Source organism: Astatotilapia calliptera, chromosome 23 (genome assembly GCF_964374335.1).
Source record: "Astatotilapia calliptera chromosome 23, fAstCal68.1, whole genome shotgun sequence".
NCBI classification, from domain to species: domain Eukaryota; kingdom Metazoa; phylum Chordata; class Actinopteri; order Cichliformes; family Cichlidae; genus Astatotilapia; species Astatotilapia calliptera.
The window spans coordinates 45,049,124-45,075,598 of record NC_137443.1 but is presented as its reverse complement, the minus strand read 5'-3'; the positions used below and the strand labels follow the sequence as shown (position 1 = coordinate 45,075,598).

At 41.8% G+C, this 26,475-nt stretch overlaps 1 protein-coding gene across 2 annotated transcripts; it reads left to right on the top strand.

The window, feature by feature from the left end:
- Nucleotides 1-20,393: 20,393 nt before the first annotated feature.
- Nucleotides 20,394-21,299, top strand: LOC145423981 (uncharacterized). 2 transcript variants are annotated; one of them, XR_013904917.1, is made up of 3 exons: nucleotides 20,394-20,769; nucleotides 20,921-20,976; nucleotides 21,108-21,299. XR_013904917.1 is itself a non-coding variant. In XM_080296822.1 (3 exons), the coding sequence occupies exons 1-3, from the start codon at nucleotides 20,698-20,700 to the stop codon at nucleotides 21,266-21,268; spliced, it is 354 nt and encodes a 117-aa protein (XP_080152948.1). In that variant the 5' UTR covers nucleotides 20,394-20,697; the 3' UTR covers nucleotides 21,269-21,299. The 2 variants fall into 2 exon arrangements, 1 of the variants encoding a protein (XP_080152948.1); XM_080296822.1 differs by having other exon boundaries at nucleotides 20,856-20,976.
- The last annotated feature ends 5,176 nt before the right edge of the window (nucleotides 21,300-26,475 follow it).

Below are 26,475 nucleotides of genomic sequence, written 5' to 3'. Positions count from 1 at the left end.
TACGTCCACACGTACACGGGTATTTTTGAGAACGGAGATTTTCCGTTTTTGTTTTCAAAAATAATCCCGTCCACACGTAAAGGCAGAAATGAAGGAAAACACTGCTAGGAACATGCCAAAGCAACAGGTGGAGATATATTCCTAACCGTGCAGAAATGCTGGCCAATCAGAAGTCTAGAAGCCTCGGTGGGAAAAAGTAAACAAAGCTGGGGCATAGAAGGAGAACCAAGTCGTATGTGTGGAGGGACAGTAACTGTGTGTATATGTAATCATTTAAACACTGCAGAAAGTACAATTAACACTAATAGTATAATAATAGTACCTGAATTGTACGGAGCCCCTCTGATGACATGGTCCAAAAATAAATAAATTGTGGCCACAAAATACCCTCGAAATACTATTTTCGAGAGCACGAAATGGGTATAACGTGGCAACGAATTACGCATTTGTGGCAACATCATATTGATACAATTCCTGGACAGCTGCGTAGAGACACAAGCATGAGAGTAGGCTAAACCTATACACCGTGGACAGAGACGGTATGAGTGAGTTTTATTTTAGGCTGGGAATGAGCTACAATGCATTTTGAAAAGCCTGCAATGCAAGGAACCATTATTACGGAGAGACATTTAAACAGGATACTGAGAGCCCAGTTGCTTTACAGGGCCTGGACGCCGGGATAGATTTTATTGTCAACCAACTGCAAGGGCCTGGGAAGGATCACGGTTATTGGTCAAGTGTTTCGTGCCCACAAATTAGCATTTCGTGCGCACGAAGTAGTATTTTGTGGCCACAATTGATTTATTTTTTGGACCATGTCATCAGAGGGGCTCCAAAGAATTGGGATACAGCCTCTGAGATAGAAAGTGTGCGACCGTGAACTCGACTCTCTTTATGACACATACACACACAGACACACACACAGACACTTGTTTTCAGATTTTAGTGAGGACACCAAAAAGCCTCAAAAATATCCTCAAACTCGTGAGGACGGCCATTTTGTGGGACTCTATTAGCCCACATAGTAGCATACCAACTCTTTGTCCTCACAAACATGTCTAAACAGGTACACACACACACACAGACACACACACAAACAGGTTTGTCAGGTTCCTCGGCTCGTTCTCTGCGTTCAGTCCATTGAAGGTGATTATTGAGCCAATCACAGCTACAGAGCTCACTGTGACTCTTCTTCTCTCTACAGTCACACAAACAAACACACTCAGAGACTCTGACAGCAAAACTACAACAATGTGGTGTTAACACTCACCCTGCCTCAGCTCCACCGTCCTCCTGCTGCTCTGACGGAGGCTCAGCTGTTTCTCTTCCTGTTCCCACCTGCTCGGGTGGCTCCTCCCCTCTGCAGTTACAGGAAATCAGGTGTGTGTGTCTCTTGTTGAGACTGGTTCTTCCTGCTCTCTATCATCACATTGGGTGTTTCCAAATTCAGGGAGAGGATGCTTCGAATGCCACATTTGTAGGAAATTGTATCACATGGACGCGACGAAGGCTGTTCAAATTTGAAGTCTTCCAAATGCGTCCTTCATTTCCCTGAATTTGAAGGATGGGTCAGGTGTGTCCTTTGTGGCCCAACATATCCCAGGATTCATTGCGGGCCATACAGGAGATATTTTTCTGATAATGATAGTGATCGAAGTGGGAGTTAATGCAGGAGACGAACACTTTCAAATGTAAGTATATGAAAATCTGGTGGTGCAAAAGTTTTTATAGCGGGTGTGTTGTTAGGCTCTGGGCATCTGCATAGACATGTTCTTTTTTTGAGAATGTGAGGACAAACTTGAAAGAGAGACACTGTGAGAGTGGACACATCCACACTGCTGCTGCATCTGTGCTCACCACGATGGCCTCCTTCAGAGAGATGGAGGACTCACTCTGTCTTCTGGCTGATGTAAGTGTTCAGCTTTGAACAGCTGTCGTTCCAGCTGCTTTTAACTTTGTAGTTTCACATTTGTACAGACTTTATATTTTTTATAGACGTGTCATAAACCAGTCCTTAAATCATTTTCATTATCACAGATACAGTCTACACTCTGCATCATGAGCTGGTCAATATCACAAAAGTTGTAATTCGTTTCATGTTTCATGTAAACTGCTCTGAGGTCACAGTGACACCAGCAGATGTAGTTACAGCCTCTCTGTCCCCACCATCCCGGCCCACGTAGACCGCAAAGGCCGGGTCCTCCGAAGGATGCAGCCGACGAATTGGAACACAGCTCATGTCTAACAGCAGTTTGAAGAGGAAATGGATTCTGTTCTGTTCTTCACTCATCACCTACCTGACAGCTGACACCTCACACCTGTTTCTCAGCTGCAGGTCAGACAGAAGGACACACAGAGGATGGAGGGAAGGAGGATGGATCTGCTAGTCTGAAAGTTGGTATGTCAGTTTCTGGTCAAGTTTTTGTTCAACAGGAAACATAAACAGAAGCAGGATTCATACCAGCCTCCACTTGAACAGCAGCCTGCTTAAACTGTCTGCGTGTCTCTAGCTGATCTCTGTCTCCTGCTGATGTCACAACGTCTCCGTTTTATTTGAACACTGGAGGTGAAGATGGCAGATTGTTGGCTAAAATGGATGTCTGTGGCATCCTGCATTTAATGTTCAGCATCTTTGTGAAAAACCCTTTAAAAGTTGTTTAACATGTCCAAAAATCCAAAACTGTTACAGATTACAAAGATGTTGTTTCTATGAGCTCAGGCTGTACTTGCTAGTTCACATTTCGGTAGTAATGTTGATGATGAGGATCATTATTTGTCATTGCTTTAGTTTTTATTCCACTGTTTCAAGGACATGCACTTAGTAGGGACAGCGGACTGGACAGGTCTTCAGTCTGTCTCGCTCTAAGACAGCTGGGTTAGGCTCCAGCGCCCCCGCGACCCTGAAAAGGATCAGCAGAAGTGGATGGATGGAGGGTCAGTTTGTCAACATTAGAAAAACAAACATACTACCTGCCTTAAATGTGAAATGGACGGGCTTTATGTTTGCTCGTTGTTTGCTAAAGAGACTTTTCTGCAGCATTTCTCTCCCGACTTCTTTGTAGCACCTTTCACTGTCACACATTTGATCTTTACAGCAGGGCTGTGCCATATCATATACCATACTATAGAATTTTGACATAGTAGCTATATAATGTTACTCCTACTTTATAGATCTCCATCACCCGATCCTCCGAAAACCTCTTGGAGTTGGCAGCACTCGACTGAGCCATTTTGTGCAGAAGAAGATTAAAATGATGCTTTAAACTCCAGATGTTATCTGAGCTCAGATCCTAAAGCCAGACCTCTGCATCTTCATTCTTGTGGAAAAGCAGAGCAGATGTTGTTTTCAGGAGGATGCTGCTATAATGGCTTTAGTTCCTTGCAGGTAATTATGACGACAGCGGAAGCAGCAGGAACAACAAACAGCCCAAACTAACAGACAAAATATTAATGAAAGTCCAACCCAATCTCCTCCATCCCCGTATCCTCCACTATTTGCATCTTCATCTGTGAAACCTGCAGAGCAGAAACAGTGTGTGGACAAAGTTAGCCGGTATGCAGACATGTTTGCTTTTGTTACAGGAGTTTGAAATACATCTGCAGCTCATTCAGAGGCTTTGGGGCCGTACACACTTCATTTTAAATCAGTACAGCCGATCTCACAGCTGCTGGATGTTTCTTTGAATCATAAGAACATTAAGACAAACAAGATGATCATGAAAATCATATTAATGATTGATTTGGCCTACGTTTGATGCTGAACTGCAGTAGCTCCTGACATTGTGCTTTTATTTCGTCTGGATTAGTTTGCAGCACTGCTGCACAGTTTACATTAAAGTGCACTTTTGCAGAGCAGACGACCCCCTGCACGACTGATGGGGTGAACCAAGGCCCTGCATCAGACAAAGAAGCATTATTTCAACTGTGAGTCATGCAAAGCAGCTCTAGTAGAGTCCTGTAAATGAACAGACTGGATCCCTGTAACGTACCACCTCAGTGACCAGTGGAAACATTCAAATGTTCAGGTAGTCATCCTAACTGACTTGGGGTTTCTGCCAGTGTGTTACAAGTGAAGCAGCTCGCCTGGTCTACACACTGGGACTCGTTTCTTTAAATCACCATTAATACAGTTTCAGCTGCTGACACATTCACTAGTGGGTAGTAATTAAAGCATGCTGCACCACTCATGAGTGCTATCATTCAGCACTCTCATTCATTTGTCTTAAAGCTGGTAATTAAACTCCCTGATGCCTCACTCTTTTCTGTGTGTGAGAGAAAGAAGATGCAGCTGTGTTTCTAACAGCTGCTCTGGAGGAAGCCCTGCAACTCTAGAATCTCACCTGAGTCTGTGACTGTGAGCTTGATGGAGTGCCTGAACTCCTTGATGACTCTCTCACCACAGATGCTGTGGTTGGTTGGTTCACTCACTATGTATTAACAGACCTCTCTGCATTGAATCATATCTGTTATTAATCTCTGTCTCGCTTCCACAGCATGTCTTCATCCTGTCTTCCTTCTCTCACCCCAACCGGTCAGCAGATGGCCCCGCCCCTCCCTGAGCCTGGTTCTGCTGGAGGTTTACGTTGAAACCAAGCACACCATTGTTTTTCTTGTGACATTACCAATAAGTTTGATGTGTCACATGGCCCTCTTCCTATTGAAAAAACAAAAGTTGTATCCAAGATGGCCGACTTCTAAATGGCCACCATGGTCACCACCCATCTTGAGGAGTTTGCCCCTCACATATACTAATGTGCCACAAACAGGACTTTAATATCACCAACCATTCCCATGTTATTACGGTGTATCCATATAAATGGCCCACCCTGTACTTACATTATAACCAATCCGCTCCTTTATCCTCACTTAAAATATTTTTACTGAACTATTGTAATATTTGCTGCCATTGCTGCTGTCCTCTTGGCCAACTTACTCTTACAAAAGACATGTTTAATGTTAATGAGATTTTTTTTTAACTAAATAAATAAAGGTTATATAAAAGTCGCTGCCAAAAACTGATCGCAGCTTCTACCTTGTTACACGAATGTTGTTTGTGGCTCAAGATGACTTTATGTCATCCATGAGGGAAGCATTTGACATATGTTTCACATATTATAGCCCAACAAGTTACTTATAGCAGTTTAAATACGAGCAATCACTTTTTGGCAAATACCAGAAATCAGTTTTTGGCAGACAATCACTTTTTGGCACAACACTTTTGATTGCCTGGAGTTCCCACCCTCAGTGCAGTGGAAATAGTCTCGTGCCAGTCTTGGTGCTGCCTTTGAGTCTATATTGCCGAACACTGTGTGCACACATTTCTTTCCTTCCTAAACAAACACACATTTGTAAAGGAAAATTTAAATTGAACTCACAGTTGGCGGTTAATCGTTATATAGTTTAGATGTACACCGAGAGACGCATTTAGTAGGACTTTTACACCGCCACAGATTTTCTTCTTCTTTTTTGTTACATTATTGACATATACTAGATATTTTAACCTAAGCAGCAACAATCATGTCTCTGGTACAGGCACTTTCCACCATGCAGGTTAAGCTAAAATGTGACTTGAAACAAATTCTGGGTTTCCGTTCCATAAAGGTTCATTTCATCTGGTAAGTTAGCCCCTGAGGTAACAGTCTATGTGAACATAACATACTCACTGACTCACACTCAACTTGACTGATAGTGATTTCCTGAATTAGGCAAAGCGCACAGAGGAAATTCATTTGCATATGTTTGTTTTCACAATCACTGAAATCCAAGTTAGGCATGTTTCCCTTTGTTGTTGTTGTTCTTGTCACGAGTGCTTCAGTTATTTTCTCATCAGTATGTTAGGACAGAAAGGATTCTGTTGTGGATTTATGATCATCTCACGTGTGTCCATCTTTCAAACTCTTAGATTGTGTAGACATTAATGCAGCTGTCAGACTGTAGGCCAGTTTCTTTGCACTGTAAGCATTGATTGGATGCTACTGTAGCAATCAGTGCTTACACAAAACGTCCCTGCGTAAACCCTCAGACACACAACAAACAGATCAATAGTATCTGAAATTCAGAGTACGGATCTTTTTACACATTTCTCACAGAAAATCACCTAAATCGCTTTCGTGTGAGATGCACATCATGTTTGCCTCATAAAGACTTGCCCTGTATGTATTCATTTCTTTTGACTTTCACGTGGAATTGTCACCTAATATAACAGGTCCATCAGTAAATGGTGTCTATCTTCAGTTTCTGTCTCCTAGACTTTGTCCCTGTCAGGTTACAGCTGAATAGATAGTCATATCATGCAGAGACTGCATCGTACTATAATGCTCGTATGATCGCGTTTGTCATAAGTGGACTGGTCTTGTTGAAACGTTGCATAAACCTTGCCCAGTAAACTGTGAGTGCTAACATTTCTATGGCATATGCAAATACTTTAGACAAATCCCACAGTTGTCTATATTTGTATATTTGACAGTTTAATGAAGCATTTAGAAATCAAAGGTCAGATTAAAATGCTGGATCACAATAGAATGTGATATCACACAATACAATATTTTTAATATCACACACAGCATGAAAGTTTGCTAGTGTATATTATAAAAATATTACAGTATGTTGGTATAACTTTATCCCCTCCTAGTTTTTAAGATACAAATTTTGGCCCACACTGATTTGTGATCATATTCCTCTGTCCACTAAATGAAGATGGAGGCTCTGCTCTTTATTTCTGTGTTTCTCTGGAGAATCCTGGTAACATGATGGCTTTCTGTCTCTAAACACACACGAGCTTAACTCCGAATGAACATGATCAGAGTTCATTGAACCAACTCTGATCAGTCTTTTCTAAGGGTTTCAAGCCTTTCTTGTTCGAGCCTCTCTTTGTTGTTGCTACAGTTATGTGTAATTATTAATAGTATTGCAGATGTTAGCCTCTGCCTGCAGTGTTGATGTGGGTAAAGGCTTTAACCATGGATTAGCGGCAGGTCCCAGCTTGTAAATTGTGGAGCATTAATGCCCACTCCAGCTCCTATAACCAAATATAAACAGTTGGGATGAGAGTTAGCTCAAGCCACTACAACAGCCAGCAAGAATGATCTGTTCATGCTAGCATTAACAGTGCCTATACACATAGCGACACACGGGGGAGGGGCCTAACTAATAACCAAGATGACTACAGGCTTGGAGGTGCTAAAAGTCAGATATACCAGGAGCAGTTTGGGCTTTAGAACAAATTTTGTGTAATTATAACAATATGTAATTTAGGACCTGGTTACATATGATGCTGCTGATTTTTTAAATCGAATTTTTACGTTGCATTAATTTCTTTTTGTCAGACAGGGAATCAAACAAGTTCTGTTTTCTCGAATGAATCCCACTGTTATTTCTTTGTCCTACCAACAGGGATGTTTACATGGTATTCATGACTGCTGCACCTGATGACTTTCACAGCTTGAGGACTGCAAACATTTCCCAACAAGACATGAGTGGTGGGGTGATCGTTGGTATTCCTGATCAGGTGAGGATCTGTTCCCATCAAACCACCAAAACCAGTTGTTCAGGATGTTTACAGGATGAAGAATCCCCAGTTATTCTTTGTGGTTGGAATGTGCCTACATATGGCTGTGTGTGATTCTGGCTTACTTTAGGGTCAGAGCAGTTGGTATGTGGAGCAAATACTGACACAGTCAGAGTGGGCAAACCAGCAATAGGCTTGTTGTCATACCTGGAAGTCTGAAAGCTCCCGATGCTGGATGGTCTTTCTAGTTTTTAATGACAGGTCGTCTAACAAAGCTTCCATGAGGTGCTATAATGGAGACTGTCCTTTTCAAGGAGTTTCTCATGTCTTATCCTACTTTTTTCTTTTTTTTAATTAACAGGAGGGAGAATTTGAAATCCTCTATATTGACGTGATTACATTTCTTCTATTAAATGAGAAGTACATTTTGAACACAGTATAGTGAACACAATATCCAAGAAGCTAAATCTGGTGAAATGGTTTCTTTAGCTGTCAGCTTGAAAGGCTGATTGGGGTATTTTTGTCACCTTGCATGCGGGTGGCATGGACACCCGACTTTTGTGTGCATTTATCAAAAAGCTTGGATGATTTTGAAGATCAGTGGCATTCAACTCATGATCAGCGTTCAAGTTTTCTTAAAATCTTGTAACATGATAACTAGAAAGAAGACAGCTAGGATTTTCAAACTGATCCATAGATGGATCTACTATGAAGCTGAGGGACAGCACTGCTTAAAAGATCCTTTTTAAATGACTCCAGCTGTCTGATTTAATGAGACCATGTGTGCTCAAGTTTCCTGCTCTGACTCGGCCTCAGAATGTCTAGAGGCAGAAATCAAGCACACTCAAAGGAAATAAGCGTATCAGTGGGCATGTGCTCAGCACGCAGAGTGGGAGTGACTAAAGGTGCCACTGCAGAGCATCGCAGTTGTTTCGTGTGATTAAGTTGTGTGTTTATGAACCTGTGAGTGTTAGTCCTTTTGGCAGGATGACTCGCATGAAGCTGTTATAATTGTTTGTGCATGTTAAAGTTATGCCTATGGTAGTTACAGATGTTTAATACAACCCTAGAAAAGAGCTTTCTGTAGTGCTGTGTGATACGGAAAGATGTTTTATGTATCCGATACAAGTAAATACAGGGCTGATATGATCTATACTTTTTAATGTGGATGATGCATCATCAAAATGCCAAATTGTTTACATTTTCATGACCTTTACGTTGTTTTTTAGGGGGCTTCATCCTAATGATTATTAATGAGTTAAAACCGAGGACAGAAATAATAAAAGGATTTAGTTTGTAGCCCATAGTTTAAAAACAGTAATCACACATTATCCCTTTCTTTAACAGCAACACAAAAGGGTAATTATATTCCATTAAATCTGAGCCATATTATATTCAGTATATTTATTTTAATTTCAGTAAATGTTTTTATTTAAATGACATGTTTCAGTGAGATAAATGTGTTATTTCAAGGTCGTTGCATCATTTTTACTTTTCGAGTTGGCTAAAATAAGAATTAGCCAGTTGCACTTTAAAGTAATATAACCAACATATCGCCACAGTTATCTACCTGGATATTCTTCAGAGCATGCTTTCTTGCATGTGACAACAAGAGACCTCTCGGTTGTCTGGTGGAGCATTTAGCGCCTCGCTACATGTTTCCAAATCGGCATTTCTTCTCAGTGAAAGCTGTCCTAGAGAAGTAAAGCAAGTTTGTAAGTTTCTCTCTCAATGTTTGTAACGCATTCCCACGTTAAGCTTAACAACCGATATATGGAGCGACTGCCGCGCCTCCTCTCCCCCTCCCTCTCCTGCTGCTACTTCAATCATGAAACTAATCAATGATCAGCTGATCGCAAGTTCCGTCTCTCTTGTTTGTTTCCCACTTTGCGCCAGAAAGAGGAAACCAGCAGATAAACCACAGCAGCACGTTTAAGCTTGATAAGCTGTTGTTAGAATTTATTTAATATTACTTTAATGCCTAATGCTATAAGTAGCTGACAGCTGGTAACTGTGCAGGGGCGGGTCTAGCACAGTTTTGCCAGGGGGCCAGCTGGGGCATTAACAGGGAAAAGGGGGGCACAAAGAAATACTTTTCTTTCTTATTCTCGTTTAAAATGTCTCGCTTTTAATAAATAATTATCTGAATCTTATAACCAAAGTTTTTATCTAATGTAAAATGTATAGAAATCTAATATTGTATATAGTAACTATTAAGTCTAATATATACCCTGGTAAGTTATAGTACTTTTTCCTTTGGGAAGATACCATCTGTGCAGTCTGCAGTTCTGTTGAAGAAAGATGTTGAATCTATTTAATTGTTGTTGAAAAATAATTGATTTCTGTGCATTTTTTTTAAATACATGCATTAAATTAAAGTCGATTATGTCGATTAAGCATCACGAGGCAGAGGGTGGGCGATGGTTCCCTTTAGTTTTTTTTTTTGCTGGGAGTTTGCAACCCTATTAGTTAGGTTGTTTAATATTTCTGCTAAGTACTCTTTAAAATACCAGAATAGGGAGGATGGTGCAGGTTTAAGTTTATTAGATTGATCAGTGTTGCTGAACTATGAAATATTTTGGGTGCAGTGTGTTTTTTGCATACAGGTATAACTAAATAACTTTAATGTTTTATTTTTTAAAACTTGAGTATGAACTTATACAAAATAAAGAAAGATATTTAAAAAACTGTTTTATTGATTATAAAAATACGCTGTATCGGATTCATATCGATACTGGACACAAAAAAGTGGTATCGTGCGTTCTCTAGTCCATACAGGAGAGAACCAGAAACTAAAGAAACTAAATTGCGTGTTTACCTTTATGTTGACATCAGTGTCTGTTTTTTTTATTATTATTATTTCAGCATTTCAGCATCTCAAAATATTTTTTAGATAAAAGCAGTCAAAATATTTTTTTTAACAGATGAATCATTAAAGGATGGCAATTTCTAAAATGGTAACCAAAAGACCCGTGTGTTTTCTCTTTTGAATAATAATTATTATTGCTCGTTAATAAGAAAACTATTTCTAATCCAATTCAATTTCCGAACAATCAATAAAATACTTTATGACTAAAATGATGAATAACTGCAGCCCTAGAATAAACACATTTTAGAGGAACTTGTGATTTTTGAGATGATGCAGTTTTAATTTGATAGTTTTTCCCCTTTGGTAACTTTGCTGTCCTCGCCCTGAGTTCCTTAGTTTCACCAGCTAGACAGCGAGATAACGATGCTCCAATAACCAGACTTATTTTCCTTTCTGCGCTGATTTATTGAAGAATGGCCTCTGACCATTGCCTTCTCTTTGACCATCGTAAAACTGAAAGTACAAAATACTGTATTAGCTAACTAACATTGTAAACTAGTTTGTTACACTCTTACTGCAAGCTAACAGTAGATTACAGCTCAGTATTCAATACCATCGTTCCCTCGAAGCTGGACAGGAAACTGCAGGATCTAGGACTGAGCAGCTCCCTCTGCAGCTGGATCCTTAACTTCCTGTCTGATAGACGCCAAGTAGTCAGACTGGGCAGCATCACCTCATCCCCCATCACACTGAACACTGGTGCACCACAGGGGTGTGTACTGAGCCCTCTCCTGTACTCACTCTACACCTATGACTGCACAGCCACTAACAACTCCAACATCATTGTGAAGTTTGCGGACGACACTACAGTGGTGGGTCTTATCACCAACGGTGATGAGACGGCTTACAGGGAGGAGGTCAGCGCCCTGACCCACTGGTGTCAAGATAACCATCTCACCCTCAACGTCGCAAAGACAAAGGAGTTGATAGTGGACTTCCGGAGGAGCAGAGAAGTACACACCCCCATCACCATCAACGGCGCTGCTGTGGAGAGTGAGCAGCTTCCGCTTCCTTGGTGTACACCTGGCTGAGGATCTTACGTGGTCAGTACACATAAACAAAACAGTGAAGAAGGCGCAGCAGCGCCTCTTCTTTCTCAGGAGACTGAAAAGATTTGGCATGAGCCCCCGCATCCTCAGGACCTTCTATCACTGTGCCATTGAGAGCATCCTCACTGGATGCATCACCACCTGGTACGGCAACAGCACCGCCTACAACTGCAAAGCTCTCCAGCAAGTAGTGCGGTGCTCTGAACGGATAATTGGAGGTGAGCTTCCCTCCCTCCAAGACATCTACAGGAAGCGCTGCCCGAGGAAAGCGAGGAGGACCATCAAGGACTCCAGTCCCCCCAGCCATCAACTGTTCAGACTACTTCCATCAGGAAGGAGGTTCTGCAGCATCCGGTCCCCAACCAGCAGACTGAGAGACAGCTTCTTCCACCAGGCCATCAGACTGCTGAACACGTCATAGACACCTCAGCTTCACTACTGGAACTTCAACATTATGCACTACACACTAGGGCTGCTCGATTATGGCAAAAATGATAATCACGATTATTTGACGATATTTATTTAACCCTTTAAGACCTACTATAGAACCAAGTCCACCAGAGCTTATATTATTTTTTTTTTACATGCTGTAGTGCCATTTGTGGGAGCATTTCAAGTTGCTATACATCAATACAACTGTTATAGCCCATATTTTAATAATATGTCTGCATTAAGTCCATAGTAATTACATAAATTGCAAAAAAGTGCAATAAACTACAAAAAAATTTGAAAATCGTTTTTGTTTTGTTTACATATATTTCTACTTGGAGAAATTTAAGAGGTTTATCCCTCAAAACTTTAAATACAATAAAGTTGCAAAAAATAGTTTCCCACCACAGGAAATTTATTTTGAGTGTCTTCATAGTTTTATTTTGGAGATACAGCAATTTTTATATACTGCAGGAAAAACAAAAAACAATCCTATGATGCAAATTTGCAAAGAAAACAGCATGTGCATCATTTCACTGTGGGAAGTGTTACGAACAGCTGATAGGAACGGAAAAGCGTGTTTCTGGAATATTATGTTTTTGTTCTTGCAAGTGCTTTTTATGCAATTTTTGCAAAGCTATATGTGGAACGAAACCGTGACCTAGGACAAGCTGATGGCATAAGATGTAAGTACAACTCCTCCGGTTTCATATGCAAAACAAATTATTGCGCTAGCTTACACGGTTCAGGTTCTACAGGGATTTAAAAATAGTTACGCAAAACGGAGCGTGCTGCTCTGACCGGCTTTAAAGGGTTAACAATGACTTTAAAAAAATAACATAAAATAGTGTGCAACACCACTGAAGTTTTTTTTTTTTAAACTCTCTTTTCAACCAACGGCAGTCACTCTCCAAATAACTTCTGCTTAGCTTTCCGAGCTTCCCTCGGGTCCTCTTAATCAGCGGTCTCCAACCTTTTTTGCGCCACGGACCGGTTTATGCCCGACAATATTTTCACGGACCGGCCTTTAAGGTGTCGCGGATAAATGAGGGAGGGGCTAATAATCGGCTCAGTCATTTTTAATGATCGTTGAAAGCCCAGATCGTAATCGTGAATAAAATTCGATTAATTGAGCAGCCCTACTACACACTGTATATAAATGCCACTTGTTTTGCACATGTCCAACTACCAACCTCTGTATATTTTATTTTATTGTTTACTCTATTTAATTTGTAAAATATGTACACACACACACACACGCGCGCACGTAGAAAAACATATTTAGTATACACATCCAGTAATGCATGTACTATTATATATTGTACATATATTTATTAGTCTCAGATTTAGCCGTTCTTATATTTTGCTTGTTTTACGTTATTGTATTTTTGCACACCTCTGTTGCTTGTGAAGCTCGCAAACAAGAATTTCACTCACATGTACTGTACCAGTGTACCTGCACATGTGATGTGACAATCAAAGTGATTTGATAACAAGATAAAACTTTCAAATGTACAAATTATCGTACCATTTTTACACAAAACAAAAGATAATAATTATTTTATTGTCACTCATACTTACAGACATATCTTGTCCAAGGCAACAACATTTTAAGGTCCATATCAGCTTAGAACGATAACTTTCCGCCATCTTTGATTTTTTCACCTTCTCATTGTTCCTTTCCCAAAGTAGTCAAACCCATATTACAAAGCAGCCACTAGAGGGAGCTCTAGGGCCGTTTGCAACCATAATATCCAGTTTACCTTATAAAAGGCAGAACAGTAACTATAGTGTTTGCAATAAATGGAGACATTTAAAAACAGAAAGCTATCATCTACTGTGATTCAAGTGTATAAACTAAACCACATAAAATGGCTTAAACTGAATATGGTCACGTTTTATTTTTTGTGTGGCCATTACTGCATTTTAATGGTGTTATAGATGCTGTCGAGGCTAAGCCTACATTTAAAGCCACTGAGCTGTTTGTTGGCAGGTTAATGCAATGTCACTGGTATGAATAAACGTATTAAACTTAGTTCAATAACTGAAACCATACTTATCTTGTCCTTTAGATTCTTTATTCCAACACAATTTAACATAACAGCGCAGCGGTCACAATCTGTTTGCTCCTTCCCAACAACAACACACCTGCTGCTAATGACCTATCTACCTTAAATAGACACACCATATGTAACACAAAAGGTGACCCCTAGTGGCATACATGAGGTACCCACACAAAAATGGCTCCTACAGATACTGAGCACAAATATGAGTACAGAGAATTTCCAGCAAGCTTTTAATACTGTCACAAAAAGGTCTAGAGGGATTTATCAGCATCATCCTGTCAAACTGGTTTTATGGTGGTTTTGATGAGAACAGATTATAGCTTGATCAAGAAGACCAACCGTCGAAGTCCTGTTGGGAAACCTTTGCACTTTTTCAAGGTGTGAGTATCATCAAGTGTAGCAGTGATGTCCTCATTGGTCGTTGACACAGTTGACAACTTGTTTGAGGGATGAAATTGTGGCATTTTGGTCAGAAAGTTTATACTTGTAAATCAGACTGCAGAAATATTTCTGAAAATGTAGTGGTTTGTTTGTTTGTGGTTTGTTTGTTTGTGGTTTGTTTGTTTGTGGTTTGTTTGTTTGTGGTTTGTTTGTTTGTGGTTTGTTTGTTTGTGGTTTGTTTGTTCATGTTTTTTGTTTGTTTTTATTTCAAATATCTTATAACAAGATGAAACTACAATTGTAAACGCAATTTGTTTTTTTGGTTTTTCTCAAACTTAAGTAACTGAAACCTTTCATTGAACTACAGCAGAAACAGATTGGAAATGCCAAGTTATTCTAACACTAGTGGACTTGTTAAACAAAACATTTGTTTCACTTCTTTCTCAACATGCAGCACCATTAAGAACAGTGGACCAGCATAGTTGGTCTGCATGAGCACACTTACTGCAACAGTTGTACATGCTGAAACTGGTTGCTGGCAGCTGATGTGAAGAAATGTCTGGACACATCAAAAGTTTTCTTTTTCATTTTTTTCCTCCCTTGGATAACATACACATGGCAAATAAAAACATGTAACTAGGGTGACGTGAAGTGTGTATCATCAGGTTTAACTAAAATATAATGAGGCTGTCCATCTGTGAAGTAATTGTTCCTTCAAAAACCACTGTGACAACAGATTTTATTTCATTCATTTGATGGTTTTCTATTCTGTATACTGGAACTTTTTAATAGCCCCCCTGTCCACACATCCTTGACATGAGACTTTCTGCAGAGTTGCACATGATGAATGCACACAAAACTTAAAGTGTTGCTGTCATATTTTTTTGGATGTGGTTTGTTGCTGATCGGCCATTGGACTGCTGAGCCTGCAGTGAACAGCCAGTCACTGACTCTTGATGCTAGAGCAAGGACAACTGAGCTCTCTCTCTCTCTCTCTCTCTCTCTCTCTCTCTCTCTCTCTCTCTCTCTCTCTCTTTTTTAAATAAATAATACGTTCGAGCTGTTTATGTTTTTGACTTGTTATGGACTCTGACTGGCAATGGGAGGGCTGGCGGACTCATATTATGGAGGTGGAGGGTAGACACATTTTGTGTGCAAGAGACCACATACTACAGTGGTGATTGACACAGACTTCAATGGACATTTAGGTGAAGGGAACAGAGGTTATGAGGTGTTGGGTAGGTGTGGTGTTTAGGAGAGAAATCTAGAAAGACAGATGTGGGGCAGATTTTCCAAGTGGAAATGGCCGTGGTGCACACATACTTCAAGAACAGGGAGGAACTTGTAGAAATATATGAAAGTGGAGGAAGCTGCACACAGGGCAACTAAATATTATGCAGAAGGTGAAATCAAAAAGACAGGAGACAAGGAGGTGTCAGGGAGAATGCAGCTATGCAGCATCAAATGGTAGTTTGAAGGATGAGTTTGGACATCAAGAAGAGGAAGTGAGTGAAGGCAGAGACATGCAGGAGTATAAACAGGCTCTGGGTAGTAGGGAAGACTTACCAGATGGCTGGGATAGTACAGCTTTATTGAGATAAACTGCCAAGAAGGGGTTTGACGTCTTCTCTGCACAGAAGAAAGGGAAAAAAGAAAAGTGATTTTGAAAGTATTTGAAGGAAGAGATTTACAAAGAAAAAGAAGTGTAGTTAGTGAAATGAAGAAAATAGACCAAGAAACTGGGAGGCTAGGCATGTATTAGAAAGAGGTGACAAAGGAAAAGGCTCAGTGCCACGTATGTGAAGCTGGACCCCAAGGAAATGAGGGAATGAGACTTGCTAGGCAGAGAGTGAGTTTGAATGGATGTTCAAACCCAAAAAAAAAAAGATATATTCACATAACATAGATTGAAAGAAGCTGCAGGTGGCACAGCAGCTTTAATGTCTTCCAGACAGGAAGTTTTGGAAAGAAATATCATCATTTCCCAGATTTTACTATCTTAGTGTTCTGTAACAAAATCACTGTTGTGCGCATGGTGTTAGAGATGATGATGATTACAAACAAACTTAATGTGCTAGTCGTGCTTTTCTTGAGGGATTTGTCCTTCGACCAGTTTTCATGTCATTGGAATCATTTGTATTCACTGATTCTGGCACTTATTTCATCAAACCAAACTCCAAGTAAATACTTTCGGCTTTTTGGTTTTGTCAAACGAACTAATGTAAAGAATGCCTGGCTGTGCACTACACCACGCAGTGGGAATTTGTCTTCTCCAGTTAAATTCAGGATTAACTTGCTTTATAACACAGACCTCAAAAGTAACCGTTATAACCCCAAACACAAGAAAATGTGATCTACAGCACAGTGAGAACTGGCAACGCTTATCTGGAGGGGTCAGAGTGAATGAACTGGACACCTGTAGAAGCAGGATTTGATTTCCACTGATTTCCTTTCCGATCCGATACCAAGTAAAGTTCAGGGTGGTATCGACGATACTGATCTGATACCGATACTCTGAACAAAAACTTATTTTTTTTACTCTCTTTTATTTTATCTCAAATTATAGCGTCGTAATGATCACAGGACATCAGATTACTTGTTCTTATCACTTAATGATGCAGAATTATCATATAGAAATGAAAAACCTGAAGTTGTGGCTATTTGTTGCCTGCCTGCAGCATTAAAGGACTCCGTGAGAGACGTCTGTCTCGCCCTGGCAGCACCTCTCCCTCTCCTCCTCTTCAGTTTGCCTCAACATACGCTCGTCATATTCTGTGATATGATTCACTCTGAGGTGTTTGACCAGGTCAGCGGTGTTACCACAACACCTCACATTCTTGCCACATGTATGGCAAACCACGTCTCAGCTGTTCGTGGAGGTAAAATACGTCTGCACATGACTCTGTTTACGCTCAGCCATTGTTGTGAGTGTGCACGCCAAGGGGCCGGACACAATGACGGGTATTGGAGGAATCGATATTTCAGTATCGATCCGCACATCACTAGTTGAGATACGTTTTAAACTGGTCCAAAAAACAAATGCATATTTTCCCGAACCACTGTTCCTTGACTAAGGTGGATAACGTGATGAGGTCAAGGAAGGGTGTGACAGAGATTTGATTGAAAAACTTTGTCGTCCGTTAAAGTTTCACGTTGGCTTTTTCATCTTGAAAGCCCTCTCTGCTCGTGTCCAACCCGTGTGAACAATCACAGATGTGAGAAATGTAAACAAACCGTCCGCAGAACGCTGATCAGGTTATTTTAAGCGCAAGAAAACAAAAACGTTGCGCTCACCGTCGGCGTCACGGACGAGGCCTGGGGGTCCGGGCCCGTCCACAAAGGTCATTGTAACACAAATCATACGATTGCTAATGAAAATGCTATAAAGCTACATCGCAGATAAGTCTCTGGAGTAACAATCAAGGCCATGTTAGTTATTTGATGAATAGTATCTGTGCCACTCATGGCGCATGACTGAGGAGGACGTTGACCTCTGCAAGTCAGGAAAGTCTGCTGCTCATTGTATAAATATGAGATTTTTTTCAAAAACCAGCCATCATCTCGGGAGGCTGACTCCAAAGTACCATCTCACTTCAAACTTGCAAAACAAGTCGAGTCGATGCGAGCGCACTGCTTGTTTCTAGTTAGTCTTTAAGGATGACAGCATTAGTCTGCTCCTTTGTATGAAATAAAGTGAGTCGAGTCCATGTGGTCTGGCACCCACCCACATTTCTCTGCTAGTGATCCATGAGGACTCCACCTTGTTGCCAGTTCTCTTGTGTGGAAGCTTCAGGAAATGACAGCTTCACTCTGACGTGTGTGAGCTGTGTGAGGTCTGTGGTTAGAAGTTTACAGTGTTTGCTCTTTGTGTCGTCTGTAATATGCTCTATGGCTTTAAAAAAATGGCCACATGTTTCTGTAGCTGAATTTGTCCATCTCTGACCTTCTGAGGCTGTATTTTCAAATAGGGACGTTCTGACTTTTCTTCACCTTGTACTTCATTCTGCAAATGTTTTATACTCTATTAGAGTTATTACATTATTCTGTTATGCTATAAAATCAACCCCCATATAAGATCGTACTTAAGAAATACATTTAAAAAACCTTCCTGTGCAAATAACCCAAGTTATCTAGAAGAAATAAAAACTGCACCGCAAACCAAACTCAGCTGTTCGACCTGTTGAGCTCGGGAAACTAACTGGTGTTTCATTTTAGTGAGTGCTTTGTTAGATTCCTTCATTTGAACCAAATGAAGTTGATTAAAGTTGATGCATTGATGTGTTTGAAGTGTTTTGTTAGTTGCGATGGATCTCCTGCTGTCTTTTTTCCTCATTATTAAAAGAGGATTTCTTTGAATTTCAAACATCCATTTCCTGTTTATCTGGTCCCGGGTCACAGGTGCAGCAGTCTAAGCAGAGAATCCCAGACCTCCCTAAACAACCACTTCCTCCAGCATATCCAGGACAATACTGAGGCATTCCCAGGCCTGCTGAGAGATATAACCTCTCTAGTGTGTCCTGGGTCTGCCCTGGAGACTCCTCCTCATGGGACAGGCCCCAAACACCTCACCCAGGATATTTTTAATGAAAACATCACAAATAAGTCGTCAGGTCTGATGGTCACATTTGTGAGATTCAACCACCATAAAGCAGAGATCACACAGGACACACTGTGTAACCCTCAGCTCAGGTGTGTTCAGGACATTTGCTTGGAAGAAGCCGTCTGTGGATAAATCCTGCTCTCCACCTCAGCTGTCAGGTTTATCCAGAGAACGGCCGTCCTGACTTCCAGCAGCCCCACAGTCCTCGTTTCTAATAAACTGGCATCACTGAAATGAACTGTCTGCCTCGCTGTTCAATAATCTGCTCTTTGCCAATTTCCCAGCAGAAGCTTCCACTCATATCAGCATTTTTCTGTGATTCTCACATGAACTAAACATAAAAAGCTGAAGCCAACCTCAGAGTTCCCCGTAGTGAGGAAGAGTTTCCTCTGAGCCACAGCTGAGTTTGATGCGTCCACAAAGGAAGACTGACGGGAGGACAGACTCTGGGAGAAAGGCAGATATTAAAAGATATGAATACAAAGTACGCTGCAACAAACAGGACAGCAGATTATGAAGAGCGGTTAGACCTTCATGTGTCAGTCATTGAAATGTGATCAAAGTTACCTGTTTGACATCCTGATAGAAGAAAATCAGCTTCTTGGATCCGTTTGCAGCAAAGAATTCATGGATCAGACTGAACTGGAAGAATCAGACATTAATGACTCAAAGGTTCAACTCTGAGGAAGGATCACGTCTCTGAACTTACTCTGTCATCAGAGACGATGGCGTCTTCCACCGCCGCCTCCTCCTCCAGGCTGCCGGCGTCGGCCAGCCTGCTCATCAGGTATTTATGTCGGGCATCCAGAGCTGCCCGCCGTTCCTCCTTCACGGCTCTCGCCTGTTTGGCTACTTCTCTCCTCGCCTCATTGGACAGCAGCATCGTCCTTTTACCAGACACCTGCATAAAATCCTCAGCAGGCTGGGTAAGCTTGCGTGAGCTCTCTGTGGAGGCTGTTGCAGCTGAGATGGCTCACCCGAGCGGTGCAAACTTAGTTACCTTCAAGGCTCCAGAGTCAGCTGAGGTCAGCAGCTCAGCCTCTGGGGAGGTTACAATCCCTGGAACAGCCAGGTCTCTACAACCAGAAACAGTCTTTGCATGTGCAGCTTCAGAACAAGACTTGAAGTTCCAGTTAGTGTCCGATGTCCCAGAAACACTCAGGTGCTCACTGAGCAATCTCTTGAGGCCAACACTCAGAAAATCAAACAGTCTTTGAGCCTTTGTGGGAACATTTATCGTCTCTGCTGGAAAGGTGGAAACATCTGGGAGATGCAGCCTTAACACACTGGGCTTCACAAGTCCTTGGAGGCAGCTCACTAAACTCAGGGATGCAGACAAAATCAGCACTTGCAGGAACACAATGTGCCCTCTCACAATGAGCTTGGAAGCATAAACTGAGTTTTCCTCACTGACTGTTTTAGACAGGATTGTGGGAGCAACACAAAAAGCAGCTTCAGCTGGAAACACACAGTTTAGTGTCTTTGCTAGTGATGGGACGTTCTGTATCGAGGCTTCGGAGCGTGTGTCGAGTAATGGAGGGGGCGTTTCCGCGAAGCGCGTATCGAGGCTTGCTTCATTTATGGGAGGAGCTGAAAATGATGACGTCCGAAGCCTCGCTGCCCGGCTGTACCACGTGACTGGTTCATGAAGTGGTTCGAACTTTGCCGCGAGATATGACAGCGATATAAACCCCTCAGACTTCATTCAAAAATGTGGGTGTTTGATGGAGAGTTGCGGTTAGTGAGAGTTTGGAGACCGTTTGGAGGTTTATGAGAGTGAGGAAAGTCAGGAGAGAATGGAGCCAGCTAAGAAGAGGAGGATGTCCTCCCCTGTGTGGGAACATTTTGATCTTATTCCTCCCAACAAGGTATGTAAATTTCTACAGAAGATGTATTTTCATGATACTGATGGTGCAATACAATTTATGTTGAGCTGTCTTGACTTTTGTACAAGGTGAAGTGTTTGCTATGTGCCAGGGAGCTGGGATATGACAACAACAACACCTCATCCATGCTTAGGCACTACAGAGCTTTGCATGAGAATAAGGGGGACACCGATTGTGGAGCAAGACCAGGTGAGCCATCAAATGCAATGATAATATAGGATGCAGTAATGTTACTAAATGATATAACAATATTATACAACTGTTATAAGTTACGTGTGTGATATTTATATTTGTGCTTTATCTTTATTGTCTTTCCTCAGGAGAACAATCTCAAATAGATGAAGACCTGGTCAGCATGGTGATTGAGGACTCCCAGCTATTTAGCATTGTGGAGGACAAAGGATTCAAAAGATTTGTTAAATCATTAAATCCTAGCTATGTTCTCCCCACTAAAAAGGACGTAAAAGCAGTGAAAATTTAGTTTTTACAGAATAAAATGTGAACAGGCAGGATTGAGGCTCAAAGCCTCAGTGTGTAGCTGTCCATACCTCAACGTTACAAAAGCACAACTACTGTCCACACCCCAACCACACCTCACCTCACAGTAAATGATCATTTCCATTTCAAGCATTTCCAAATAATCATTTCCCATACTGCCACTATAAATATACACAGTATACTGCCATCACTACAATATACATGTTTTACACACTCCTTTTGTTGTTGACATTTACAGGCTGTGTGCAAAATGCCACACTCTTCAAATTCATGCCAGCTATTATTTTTACGTCCAGTAGGTGTCCTGCTAGAGCAAATGAAGCTTCATGAAGCTTCGCGTTGGGGTGAACCAATTGGATGAAAAGCTTCAGTGCTTCATGGGGCTTCATCTGCCCATCACTAGTCTTTGCTGCTCGCTTTAAGTCACAATAAACAGGAAACTCATTGTGTCTCATGTCAGAATCACTCATATACAGGACAGGAAGAGGCGGAGCTTATTTCCTGCAGGGAGAGGTTAGCAGTCTGTGTCTTTCTCATTTCTGACTCCTAAAGAGCTGAAAAACACAGGCTGTTATTGGCTGGCTGACACTGGGATTAATGTCCTTGAAGCCAGCAGTCTTTAATGTCCAGGTTCAGAACGGGCAGGTGAAAAACAGTCCTTTATGTCCTCTGATGTTCAATAAACTGTCCTGATTACCGAGGGAGCAGAGAAAGTGTCTCCATCACTCACCACAGCTGGATGCTCTGAAATCCTGGAATCCAGCTGTGGAGAGGAGCGCCGGCGGCGTGGACGCAGTTTAGTAATCAGGGAACGGGAGGCAGGAGGGAAACACAGCTGGGACCAATTACACACACGAGACAGGAAACAGTAACACAGGACTGTCAAAGTAAAACAGGAAATATAACACAGAGTCCAAAGTAAGGAGACGTGGGACACAGTGAAGACACAGAAACAGAAACCAGAACTATAATCACAAAACAAACTCAGAAACATAAAGAGTGAATCAGCTGATTCAGTGTTTGTGACAAAAACATGGATCCTGGTTAATAACTTTTATTTGTTTGTTTCTGTATTATTTTGTGTATCGTTCTTATGAGCTGTTGTTTTGTCAGTGAAATATTATTTCATTGTTTTAAGCTTTTTGTTGACTTTGAAGTGCTTAAGTTGATATTTTTGAACATTTAATTTGTTCGATTATTGTCGAGTCGATAAAACTGTCAAACGCACAGCTGCTTCCAGCACGGCCGGAGGAGAGGTGGCCGAGCAGACGCACAACACACACAGCTCACAGGTTTGCATTTCTAGATATTGCAGATGTTGCAGAATTTGAGAGTAAAGAACTCAGAGATCCAGCGCTGTCTCCTGCCCCTTATTTATACACCACAACACAACGACAGGCGTAACTCACACAAACGGGTAACATGAGGCTCAGATGCTTTGGACGTGTTCACATATACTGGACACAGAATGATGAAGATGGAGCTGCAGGAAGGAGGAAAAGAGGAAAAACACAGAAAAGATTCACAGATGTGGTGAAAAAGGACACGACAGCTTCTGTTTGTTAGTTTGGTTTTTCTTTATTTGGTAAAGATTCAGAAATAAAGAGAAGATCACATGTTTGAATATTATATTAACGTTCTGTAATTACAACAAGTTGTAAAATCTTTCCAGAGTGAGACAGAGACTGTGCAGAGACTGTAGAAGGACAGAGCAGCAGCAGAGCAGTCCAGATACACTGATGATCCTCTGTCAGATCCAGAGGGACACACAGGGCTGATGCTGGACTCTACATTGTGTCTGACAGTGGAGCTGTTCTCAGAGCAGTTCACTCTGCAGCACTGACAGTCATCTGCACTTCATTCCTCTGTCAGTCACTGCTGGATGAAGCTCTCCTCTCCACCTCCCAGTAACATGGCCCAGTCAGAGCGTCTCTACACACAAGCTGCTGCTGCTTCAACCTCTCTGGATCATCAGGACACAGCTGCTCCTCTCTCAGCACACACACCGTCCTGTTTACCATCATAACCTCCACCTGCAGAGAGAAGGAGGAAGAGCAGAGGAGATAAACGAGTGTTTCCAGAGACTCTTCATCAGCTGTCAGTCAGTGATGCAGCACATCCAGTATAAAGAGCAGCAGGGACGTCAGTGCTGGGACTGTACTAGGACTCATTGTTGCTTCACTTTTTCTAATCTTTGGATTTTTATTGAAGTTGCTGAAAATGTTTTTCCCTCCTAGTTTGAGTTTGGACTTTCATTCATTAGAAGAACCTTGGTGTGTCCACTCTGAGCTCTGTAGGAACCCCAACAACAAGCCCAACAATCCAGATGGACGGTTCCAGCTGTTAACTGGAGGAATTCCATCCAAACATCTGCTCTCACTAAATTCTTCCTCACCTACAGACTGTGTTCTTCACTGCTTTAAACTTGGAAATCAATGCAGTCATTGGTCTGCGTGCTGCTTTGTTCAGAGAGCTGATTGGCTGTTGACAGTGTTTGATCAGAGCGTGTCAGCCGTTACTATGGTGACCATAAAGGTGAGAAACAGGAAGTGTTTGTGTCCAATCCTGAAGCCTGTCACCGTTCTCCTCTCACAGCTTCACTGAGAAGCTGCAGCTTTACAGGAAACACTGGATCTTTGTTTTATACTGACTGTGTTTAGTACAACACTGCTGACAGCACCACCCACTCACTCCATCACTCTACTGACCTCAGAGTCTCCAGTCTGTAGTCTGGACTCTTCTTAAGATCAGACAGCTGCTTCACATCTGGATCCTGCAGGTTGTTGAAGTACAGGTCCAGCACTCTCAGATGGGAGGGGTTGGACTTCAGTGCTGCTGCCAGATAATCACAGCTGATCTTTGACAAACCACATCTCTTCAATCTGTATAAAGAATGAAAGATGTAAGTTTATTAGACAAAGTGCTTGAAATCATTCAGTGTTTCATCATCTGTTCAGAGCTGAAGAAGGTTCAGAATGTAGAAGTTTAGAAAATGGAAACTCCAAACAGCTGAAGCCAACAGGAAGCAGCTTCAAACAGGAAACTGTGCAGAGTTTCAGACTATATGTCCTGATGCAGCCAGTTGGATTTTGGAGATTTGAATCTCTGTTCTGTGACTAAGTCCTTGAATCATTTCTTCCAGTTGGTCCAACAAGACAGACTAAGTATTGGACATGTGTTGTGGCTCCATCAGGGGAGCTTCTAAATGTGATGTGATGGCCCCTCTGGGTCTGTCAGGTCACAGCACTGAAGAGAGCTCAAACTGGGCACACAGCTGTTCCAGTCTGGACCAAAGACTCTATACTGGGACTGAGGGACTGCTTTGACTGCACCCACTGGGACTTTTTAAAGGCTCATGTTCTCACTTAGATCATCGATTTCTACTGACGTTTCTTTCTGGGAAAAATGGGGATTACTTTGGAAACAGGAAGTATTTTCCCCAATAAGCAGCCCTGGATTAGTAAATCACTCCAACATGTTCTCAGGCAGAAGAAGCTGTCTTGTTATGAGGGAGAGAAGAAAAAGATTGAGGCACAGAAACCTGTTGAAAGAGAGATAAAGCAGCTAAAATCAGGTGTAAAAGTAAAGCAGAGGATGAGCTGAATAAAGGACACTCAAGGCTGGCTTGGAAAGGAATGAAGTCCATGGTGGGGATGCAGGACAAGGAGCAAAGATGAATGTGATGCTGAATCAGCAGAAGACTTGGACTCATTTGATTTGATTCCAGCTTTGATATCATTGATTTCAATGAAGAGCTTTGTGATTGTAGCAAAGGGCTGGTAGCTCTGAGAGTCCCACTGATGAGGTGTTTGTGTGGAAATCTCTTAGTGGGACCAAAGAGAGAAAAAGCCCTGGTCCTGATGCTGTGGGAGGGAAATGATTGAAGTGTGCTGTGAGGAACTGACTGGGAGATTTTCACACATTTTCCAGTCCTCCTGGGAACAACAGGAAGTTCCCAGCATATGGAAACAAAGGTTAAGTGTCCTATGGCACTCAGTGATGATGGTGCTGTGGCCCCACCACCTCCACCTCTTTGTAAAGGAACTAACTGTAATCTGAAGCTTCAAATGGAACTAAGACTTCCTCCACTAGGTGGCAGTGTCTGATGAGAAAGTGTTAGTGGAGCTGGCCTGGAGTCAGAAACAGGAAGACGCAGGATTTGGGCTGAAATGGGCAAAAGTGGTTAGCACTAGTGCCTTAGAGCAAGAAGGTTGTAGGTTGAAGCTTGTTGGTCAGCTGGGCCTTTCTGTGGAGGTTGGATGTTCTCCCACAGTCCAATGAAATGCTGCTTAGGTTCATTGGTGCTTCTACATTGGCTGTAGGTGTGGATGTGAGGGAGTGCTTCTCTGTCGCTCTCTGTTGGCCCTGTGATGGACTGCTCACCTGTGCAGGTGGACCATGCCTCTTGCCCTATGACAGCTAGGGCACAGGCTGCAGCCCTGTGAGCCTAAGCTGAATAAACAGTTAGCAAAAATGATCCATAGATGGCCTGAAATCCCCCAGTTAGCAGTTTGGTAGATAGCTATGACATGCTAATCCCATCCAGCAGCTGTATTCTACCTGTAAGCTGATCCCTGCTGAGCCAAAGCACTTTTTCATATACAAATTACAACCTTTAATAGAAACCTATTGGTCAGCATCTTATTAGCCTGCTGTTAGCTTCATTCCACAGAAAACTGAGAGAAACTAACAGAGTTGATAAAGAATAAAGAGAAATGTGCTGATTTAAAGCCTTTGAAGTGCTTCAGATGATCTCTGTCCACTTCTGTCCACTCATTCATTCATGTAAGCTTTCTAATGCAGCTTTGATCTTCACAGTCTGCTTGATGAAACTCATTCTAACCCTGAATGTCAGAGTGTTCCTCCTTCTCTTTCCCATCATTCATGCTGGCAGTGGAGGAGATTTGGATGTTGGACTGTGTTTTGGATGATGTGTGTATGTTTGTGTTGGACTGCTGTCTGTAAAGCAAACGCACATTTTGCTTTGGATTTCAGTGTCAGACAGACTTTAAGGTGGAACGAAGAGTTTGAGAGTTTCACAGTGAATTTTCCAGTGGAGGATTTTTCTTCTTCTTTGAAGGTTTGAAATGTGAACATTGTTCTGCTGCAGTCAATGGACTAAACCAGAGAAGAAGAAAACAGACTTTACCATGAAGATCCTCAGTGTGGATCAGTATAATATCAGCCTGA